At 42.8% G+C, this 9,721-nt stretch overlaps 1 protein-coding gene across 7 annotated transcripts in view; it reads left to right on the top strand.

Annotated features, from left to right (window-relative positions):
• The window catches only part of SNCAIP (synuclein alpha interacting protein), a 146,035-nt gene that overhangs the window by 66,509 nt on the left and 69,805 nt on the right, over positions 1 to 9,721 (top strand). For all 7 annotated transcript variants that reach the window (XM_082457849.1, XM_082457850.1, XM_082457847.1 and 4 more), the window contains one exon: positions 7,994 to 8,096. In XM_082457849.1, coding sequence (XP_082313975.1) covers positions 8,037 to 8,096 — 60 coding nt within the window. In that variant the 5' untranslated portion in view covers positions 7,994 to 8,036. The remainder of the gene's footprint in view (positions 1 to 7,993; positions 8,097 to 9,721) is intronic.

Here is a 9,721-nt window from a genome sequence, read left to right as displayed (position 1 = left end):
ACACAATACATATTTCCTTGTATTTACATGTGTTTATATTTTTTTCTATTCTACATTCTTTTATCTTCTTTTGTTCAGGTACTGTGAGCATGGATTCTTCCCTTCCTCTTCCGAAAATAATTTTAAATATTAAACTCAGTTTAAATCACTCTCACACACACACACACACACAAATACAAATTTAAAAGTACCTTTGCCTCAGGGCTTAAAAACTAAGGTCCTTTCAGGCTCTAAAGTTCTGGTATAAGTTAGTTCATTCTCAGTGTCAGATTTTAGAAATAATGAAATAACCCCAAATCATTTGCAAGAATTTTAAACTACAAGCTAGGGCTCACAACTAAAAAAAGACCATATTTTAAACCAAATATACTTCAATTTTTTGAAAAACTACAAAAAGACCAACCTTTAGAGGGTTTTGTCAGAACATTCCTGATCTCTAGAATGAGGTTCCCTAGTACAGTGGTATTTTACTTGCCTTTTCTTTTTTTTTTTTAATTAATTTATTTATTTATTTTTGGCTGTGTTGGGTCTTTGTTTCTGTGCGAGGGCTTTCTCTAGTTGCGGCAAGTGGGGGCCACTCTTCATCGTGGCGCGCGGGCCTCTCACTATCGCGGCCTCTCTTGTTGCGGAGCACAGGCTCCAGACGCGCAGGCTCAGTAGTTGTGGCTCACGGGCCTAGTTGCTCTGTGGCATGTGGGATCTTCCCAGACCAGGGCTCGAACCCATGTCCCCTGCATTAGCAGGCAGATTCTCAACCACTGCACCACCAGGGAAGCCCTTACTTGCCTTTTCAATAAGGCATAAGGAAAGATGGTCATAATCAAATTTTCTTTGAAGATGAAGTTGAGGTATTAAATCAATTGACTATGGAATACAATGCTTTATTGGCCAGTTCAGGGACACCTGTGGATAAGGCATGTTAGGTTCACAAAGGTCTATACACTTTTCTTTAATGATCCTCATGCCTACCATTCTCTTTAGACTCTGCTGGAGAGAGGAAAGAGCAATTTGTTTGGAGTTATGGTCCGTGAACACCCACAGCAGTACAATTCAGGACTGAGGATGCCTATGGAATTCTGGCCTAGATGGTTCGGAGCCACGGCCATGTTTCAGAACAGTCCAGGGGGTAAATCAGAAGAGCTCTGGACTTGCTATCGGGAAGTGGTTTGTCTGAGCTGGCTTTGCCCCTATTTAGGAGTACATAACCTTGGCCGACACATTCCTGAGTTTTGCTGTCTTCAAAACAGGAAAGATATGATTGCAAACTGCGATAGACACCCTCTGCTTCCTTCTCACAGAGTTGTACTTAAGAAAGGTAAAAAAAATATTTAAGGTGATTTGAAAAAAATAAAATGTTTGATACGGGCAAAGTGTTACCTTACCCCTGCAGTTTTGGCAAGCTGAAATAAGGGAGCAAGACAGACTTATCACCAGAAGCCCTGTGTGTGAGGCAATCACAGAACCTCACTGAGCCTTGGTTTCCTTACCTCCACAAAGGAGATTGTAAAGATATTTGTCTCCCAGTCTTTGTGAGACACACAGGAGAGAGTATACGTAAAGGCGCCCAGACCTAGCCCCTGCTATGAACTTGTACGTCACAAATGTTTGTGAGCATTCAAACAGGAAATGCAACTCCGCTTGCCCCCAAGCTGGAGCAAGCTCAACATATTACTGTACATTGAAGTCTCCTGTTTGATAGCAAATACTTGCTTGTACTTTCTCCAAACATGCCAGAAAATTTGGTATTCCAACACGCGCTCTGTTTACACTCTGGCTTTGGAAATACTCTCCTGACGGCTGTGCTTACCCATCCACGCTGGCCATCACCCTTTAAGACCCCTTTTTTGAACCAAAAACAGCAACGGGTGTTAAATCAATGTTACCCATTCTTCTGGAAATCCTGCTTCAGAATTCTCCCCTCCAGGCCTTTGCCCGTGCTGTAACTCTACCTAGAACACTTCGTCCTGCCCCTTTGACTCCCTCATCATTTGTATCCTCACCCTTCAGCTTTCAGCTTAGACCTCACCTGTACCAGTCACACTTCCCTCATCTCCAAGTTCTAGGTTAAGTGACTCAGGTTCCTGTGTATTTATTTGTCTCAGCAGGGACCACAGTATACATTTTTTTTTGAATTCCTAGAAAACATACATTGTCTCTTTTATTATTTAAATATTGATTTCATTCTTCTCCATGTTTTTTTTTTAGCATTTTTTTAACATCTTTATTGGCGTATAATTGCTTTATACTGTTGTGTTAGTTGCTGCTGTATAACAAAGTGAGTCAGCTATACGTATACATATATCCCCATATCCCCTCCCTCTTGCATCTCCCTCCCACCCTCCCTATCCCACCCCCCTAGGTAGGACCACAGTATATTGTAATGGCTTGTTTTCTTGTCTATTTCCGCCTTGTACTGAATGCTGCATTCTGGCGTGGAGAGTAGTGTTGGTCTTACCCAGCACGTACATGCAGGAATATTCCATAAATGAAGAAGGGGATGAAATCTACACAGCTTGTGCTTTTCCCTTTTCTCCTCATATGTACTTCTTGGCTCTCCTTCAGTTACCTCTTTCCAGTAGAAATTTCTTGCCTCTATCATTTTTCTGCTTCAAGACTAGGCATTTAGTGACTGCCATGCTTCTGGCCACTGTTGAATCAAAGAGTGAAAGAAACTGAGTCCAACATTTGGAATGAGTTGCTTTCTTGCCAGCCAAGCTACTGAGCCAACTGGGGACAACATTTCGTATATTCCACTTTTTTCCACCCAAGCTTTCCAGTACGTAGTTTGTGATTTTTTTTTTTTTTGAACTCTTGTTATATGAAGGAAAGTTCAGTATCTATGCGTAGGCTTTCAAACTGAAAATGTATCCCAGTACAAATTTGGCCAAGTGTGTGTGTGAGGGTGTACGCAGCTGCTGTGTTTTCCCAAGTATTGGTGAATTAAAGAGTAAAGAAAGAAGTTGTAATGCAAATCGACCGAGGTTACCTCATCACCGAATGTACCCTGCTCATTTATTTTGACAAGCCCAACTTACTTTTAATTACCAGGCCTCCTAGTACACTGGTAAATGTAGCAATAGTGACTTTGGCAGAAAAGGAGAAATCTGTGTAACATGAGCCATCAGAATGAGTCCATGCTGACTCTTTATAAATTGGAGTGAGGCAATTCATTTTAAGAAGAATTTCAGTAGAGCAATTTATGTGATCTGTGACTGTAGTTACAAATCAGTGAGCCTTTTATGAGCCAAGCACACCAGACTGTGTACATTAAATGAGGGTAGTTTCTCAAAGAAATTTTGTCGGCCACTCCAAGCCATTACCCAACAGATTTTTGTAAGTCTTCATTCGGAATTATTTTCAGAGTCAGTTTTCAAGTCACTATAAAAAAATTTTTAAATGTCACCTGAAAATCCTAATACTGGAGAGGGGAGGCTAGTTTTTAAATCGATGCCTACTTTTTATTATTCAGTTGGACTCCTAGTTACTTGGAGCTTTTTCCTAAATTGAGTCTTCTCTTGAAGGAAGCAGTTGGGCCATCACTGAGGTCACCCATGAGAAGGTGACATGGTGTTGATAGACCTATTAGGGCCAGAGCCTCTACTGTACATTTTAATAGGCACTAGAGGGACTTCTGTTCTTGGCAATTTATCAAAACTCTGAGAGTAGGAAAAATCCTACAGGCATTATGCACAGTTGACACTCATTACTTCTTTGGTCTTTTCCCGCTCTAGCTGACCTCAATTTGGAGTTTGGGTAAAGTTTCTCCCAGTGCCTTGGACACATCAAGAGAAGGGGTGCGATGTGTCACCAATAGCTTCTACATGGCATTTGGGTCCTAGCCACCTAGCCCTGTGTCCTCACATTCTAATATTTGTATTCTTTGCCTCCCTATAATTTTTCCTACCCAAAGGAGTAGAGCTAAGCCATTGGAAAATGTTTCCTTTCCCTTTCTCTGCTTTCCCACCCCCTGCCCAATCTCTACCTTCACCTCTCCCCACACTTAGAAACAGCTTAAACGCATGACATACCTACTTCAGTGCATAACAAATTAAAACTTGCCAATGTCAATGAAGAGAAATTAAAAGCCCAACTGAGCTTGAAATGGAATGATTTCAACTGGTCAACAGTACCTGAGGTGCACGGCTCTTGTAAGAGGTGTGCTGAGGGGAGAGGTGTGGCAATACAGGAGAAAGTTCTCAGAGGACCTGGGACCAGTGACTGCAGCTTGCAGGCACAGGGCTGGTGGCATGAGGGTGCAGTACAAATTTATAAATGACTGGGCTCTGAGGTCCCAGAGGGGTCCAGGGCAACTATGATGTGTAGCAGTAAAAATCTCATGTAAAGGCTTTTAAGCTGGACTGCCCTTTCTGGGGAGGCTGAAAAATATTTTCCACTGAGGTGTCCACCCGCTCTCATCGACCTTGAGCAGGGTCGGCCTTCTCTCATCCAAGCTGCCGGGCTGGCCACATGGAGGACGGTCTCAGTCTTTTTCTGGGCTTGTCACTGGCACAGCTTCCGCCCTCCCCCCAGTCACAATAGTGAAGTGGCACCGTGTGACTGCACAGCGCCGATGACAACAAGGCAAGGACCTCTTCTTCCTCCGGTTGTAAAGTGAAGGAAATGTAATCCCCACCTCATAGCATTTTATTATGTTTGTTGAAGGTTTTCTTTTTCTAATACTAAGAGATAAAATGGAGGTTGTGGAAAAGCACAAATTGTAACATGCTGGTCGTTTATTGGGAAGAAATTTCGTTTTACTGCTGTTGTGGTATGAGAATTTAAAACAATTGTAGAATACAAATTCAACGTTAGAATACAAATGAAGGAAATAGCGTTTGGCAGAAGGCACTAATAAGGAAAGGGAGGAGGATGGCACTTCATGTTTAATACTGGATTCCTTTGAAGGGTCAAAGACTCAAATGCCCCCAGAGCCAGGCAGGATGTGTGGATGAGGAGAGCCGATGGGGGGTGGGAGTGGGGGGGAGCTGGGAGCACACGCCCTGTAGACAGGGCAGCTGCAGCTCAGCTATAGCCAATTGTTATCATGGGGAATGCAGACCTGTGCTCCCAGAGCTCCAGATATTTTTTAAGTGAAGCCAGAAATCTAGAATCTTATGTGAAAGCACCAAAGGTCTACAAGTTGGCAACAGAGTCAATTTTTTGGAAACACTGCTAGGGCCAAACACATCACGTCTGTGGGCCAGCCTTGGCCCCTGGGCCTCTGGTCTGTGCCCTCTGTAGCTGTGCATTCCATCGGCGCCTGTGTGTCAGTCAGAAACGGGGGCTCGCTGGGTCCCACTCGCTGGGTCCCAGTGGGTGTGTGGGGTGAGGCAGTGCCTGAAGAGCACAATAAGAAAAGCACCCACAGCCCAGCTCAGTTTTCTTATCATGTTGGATTAATTGCAGCAGCTGCTCAAAACCTGACCTCATCCCCTCCAGTCACATCCCAATTCCTCAGAAGGGAGTGCTCGAGGGTGCTATGTGCTCAGTGGAAGGGCAGATGGGGAAGGAAGAGGCAATATAATGATCCCTGGGACAACCATGGACTCACCCTCCAGTGAAAAGAAGCAATTGATGTTGGGAATGTGGCCAGGATTGGTGAACCACAGGGATTTCTGTACCTTATAAACGAGGATGTAATACTTTCGAAGTGGCACCTTGAAAGAAAGAAGCATTGAAACTAGACAAACGGAATTGTGTTGTAGATAGAATAAGGCATGTTAAAGGAGATGGCCACATATGGGGGTCCATTGGGAAGTAAAGGAGAATCCTGTATGCCTTGGACCACTTAGTCTGAGGCTGGTCCATCCAACCCACTGAGATGAATATGACCTTCCTATAATGGGCTGGCACTGCTGTAACTCTTATATTCTGTTCTGTAGAATAAACAATCTCACTACCAACCTCCAAGTCCAAATATAAAGATTCTATGCCTTGGTGTCATGATTTATATTATCCACTGGATATGTCCCATTAGAATGTCTATGCTTAAAGGGAAATTGCTCTTCATGTTGTTCAACACACCTCAAACAGGGACTCAATGATTACTTGTTAATATGCTTAGTTAAGATGTGTCCATTTGCATTTTGTATTTAGTTTTGTATTTCCATATATTTAGAGATCCGCTTGGTCCCCAGCTTTGACTCATGTTTTTCTACTTCATCTTGTGTTTCCATGTTTGTGATGATACTGCACTTGTCTGTACCCCATCCTGACACCCAGAATCATCATTGTGTTCACCAAAGCCTTGGGAACAGTCTGTAAATCAACAGTTCATTGTGGAGTACAGATTTAGTGAAAAGAAATTGGATTGGAAGAAAGTCTGTTAGTTGACAAGTTGGAATCCAGAGTCTGGATTGTCTCAGAGTCCACCAGAATGGAAGAGAAAGTTATTTTGAGTAATTTGCAAGTATGAGTGTGCATGTTTTTCTCTGAAAAGCTTTGTGAGGCTTAGAGGAAAAGTGATATATGTTTGCACCAAGAAATTTGTTTAAGAACCAATATTTATATTTCTATAAATAATAAAATTTAATTTAGGCATCAAATACAAATTGGTTTTCTTTTTATTTTAAACTTTACTGTGATTTCAGAAGAATGTTTAATATTTATTCTAAATGGATAATCACATTTGTACATGGTAGTAGCATCCTAGTTCTTTTTTGGATCAACTCCGTATCCACTATAATTAAAAATATGTAAAAATGGTATATGCGTGTGGGAAGGGAAGGAAGGGAAGCACTGGAAATTGAGTCAAGTCATGGGTTTGAGGTATGGAATGGAGAGTGGTTTTCCCCCTTTGTTGCAATTATGCTATTTTTGTAAATTTTTTAAAAACCTCAGAATGAGAAATCAGTGCCTTCAGAGTTAGAGTTTCCTTTTAAAAACTAGGTATTTTTACATTCTTGATCTTATATCGATAAGCTCATTTTCATCAGCCTAGATTTATTTTCCCTTTCCAATAATGTACTCCTTACTCTTTGGCAAGGTACCCCTTCCTCTTTGGCAAGGTACCCCTTCATTAGAGATCCGAAAGAAAAAAAAAACATTATTTCAGATACTCGAGTCTGAATACATAAGACAGTTTTTATAATAAGAAAGACAAGTTACGGGAAATGGAATCTTTTTCGATATCTGAGAGTTTGCTCTGCGGAAGATAACTGCACGCCAAGGCACTGCCAGGAGATCTATATTTCTGTTCCTGACAACTGTAGGTAGCACTGCCACTGCCAATGGTGATGAGGATAAGTGATGGGAAAATGAACTGGGAGGTGATATATCTTCCTTGACAGATTTAAAGTACTGCCACAGGCAGCCCCAAGGCAAGTGCTGTCTGAGGACATTCTGGCGCCTGTGTCGGGTCACTCTGGCATCGGCAGGCAAAGCTGTTAGAAGCAGGGGGCGATGCAATAACTCTGTGGTTTAAATCTCTACTTAGGTCCTTTTTTTTGAGGGGGTGAACTGGAGGTTGTACTACAAAGTCTGAAATATCCATTATTGTTGGTAAGTTAGTATCTGCCTTGTCCTTGTGTTATTACCGTGGAGATCCAGTATTCATTACTCCATGCCCAGGATCCAAAGATATGCCCACATAAACATTTAAATATGGTTGTCCTAAGATTTCAAGGTTTGCTCCCCATCCTCGAAGCCCCTGCATTCACCCAAGGTGTAGTGGTAGATGTGGGCTGGGTCAATCTTAATATTGATCACAAGGGGAGAGTCTGACCTGAGTTACTGCTCTGGCAAAGACAAACAGGCACAAATGCAATACAGCAAAGGACCAAGGCTGCTCCCTAGGGAGCCTCCTGGGGAGCCTGGAGGAGCTGTGCTTACTGCTTCTGGAGAGCCCGGCTGGGGACATTCAAAGGGAGGAAGTGTGCTCAAAGGCAGCCCTTGCACCCAATGACTTTTCTCACTTTGTCTAAATATAAATATAATATTTGGTTATAAAACAGCTAACCGTTTTGCTTTTCTTTTGTGCCTCTGTCGGGTCCAGGACTTTATAAGGATTTGACCTTACTCAAAATGTGCAAAGAAGAATGATGGAAGCCCCTGAATACCTTGATTTGGATGAAATTGACTTCAGTGATGACATCTCTGTAAGTATCGCTACTTGCAAGCAATGCTTTCAGGAGATTCTGCCTTCCTCTATATGGGCTCCTTTCTCTGTTGTAGTCTGTATATCCTAAACTCTTCCAACCACGTTTAGAAATTGACAGCAGAAATCCTGCTATGGCGACAAAGTGTGGGTTGGGGGCCTCCTGGACCAGGAGTGAATCCCACTTAATTTTGTGTGAGCTTGGGTGAGAAAGACATCATTTAACCTCACTGGGCCTCCCCTTCCTAATCTGTTTCATTGTTGTCAAAATTATTCATTGAGTAAATTTATAAAGTGCCTGCATATGGTAGGCACCTTCATAAATTTACTTATGTACAGAATTAACCCTATCGATGTTAATCTCTTTTATACGACTGGCTGTGCCACAGCCAGCATGCTCTAGCGTTCACAAGGACACAGACTGAAGGACGGCCAAGTTATTAATTTATGAACAATAAGAGCTTCCAGTCACTGGAGCTTTCAAAACACAGGTTGGACACTTGGGAATACTGAGGAAGAGTCATGTGTTGATAAAGGGCAGGACGGGCTGACCACTGAGGCCCCGCTTAATACTGTAATGCTGTGGGCTGATGAGCTTCTTAGTTCCCACAACACTCACAGACTTCCTGCTGCCTCCAGCCTAACTCCTGGCAGCTATGAGTGGATGGTCTGCCTGCCCTTTGCTCAGAGCTGCTTGTGACTTACCCTGGGCCACGTGATCTCTTCTGCCAAAGGCCAACCAGCAAACCTATTGGCCTCTCAAACCCTAGCCCAGTTGGGCTGACTCTCAGACTGTGTGATGGGAAGGTTGCTGTTTCTGAACTAGCGATGTAACTTTTCTTCCCAGGACCGCCAAGGGTGCACTTTCTCACCTTATTTTCCATTGATTTCTCAGTTTTTGGTCACCACTGACAATTGTCTCAAAAGTATAAGCTTTAAGGCGCCTCTGGCACTAGTGTTATTCTTCTAATTTACTCCTTACCTTGAAGTAAAATATGCATACTCTATGCAAGAATTGGATTCCTGGGATGCGTTTGAAGAATCACCTATTTAATGGATGAATCTTCCTACCTTTCCCTATTTGTGAATTCAGCCTTTCCCTCCTTCAGCTTCCAGACAACTTTTATTAGTCCTCATTAAGACTAATGTGAAGTGAGTGTCATTAAGACTAATGTGAAATGAGTGGTATCTCTATCTCTCTCTCTCTCTCCCTCCCTCCCTCCCTCCCTCCCTCCCTCCCTCTCCCTCCCTCCCTCCCTTTTTAAATCACTGTGCTTGACTTAAATGTGGATCAGAGCATGGTTCTTTTATAACCACTCCCCTCCAGGTATTTTGAGCTGGCTGGGGAAAAGCAAGAAAAGTGAATGATGATGTGAGAGGTGGGGGTGGGGTGGAATGTGTTTCAGAAAGGGGCATATGTTATGATTATCAATTCAAGGTAGCTCTCTGAGCCTTGATAATAAAGTTGCATTTTAAGAGCATAGGCTTTGAAGGCACCAGTCCAGGCTCCAGCCTCGTTCTGACCTTTGCTGGCTGGAACACAGTAACTTCGTCTCTCTGAGATACCCACCTCATTTTTAAGATTGTTTTGAGGACTGAGTGAAATAATAATATATGGAAAGCACT

Source organism: Balaenoptera physalus, assembly GCF_965194825.1.
Source record: "Balaenoptera physalus genome assembly, chromosome: 3".
NCBI classification, from domain to species: domain Eukaryota; kingdom Metazoa; phylum Chordata; class Mammalia; order Artiodactyla; family Balaenopteridae; genus Balaenoptera; species Balaenoptera physalus.
The sequence above is the reverse complement of the archived record's forward strand: the minus strand, read 5'-3'. Positions and strand labels throughout refer to the sequence as shown.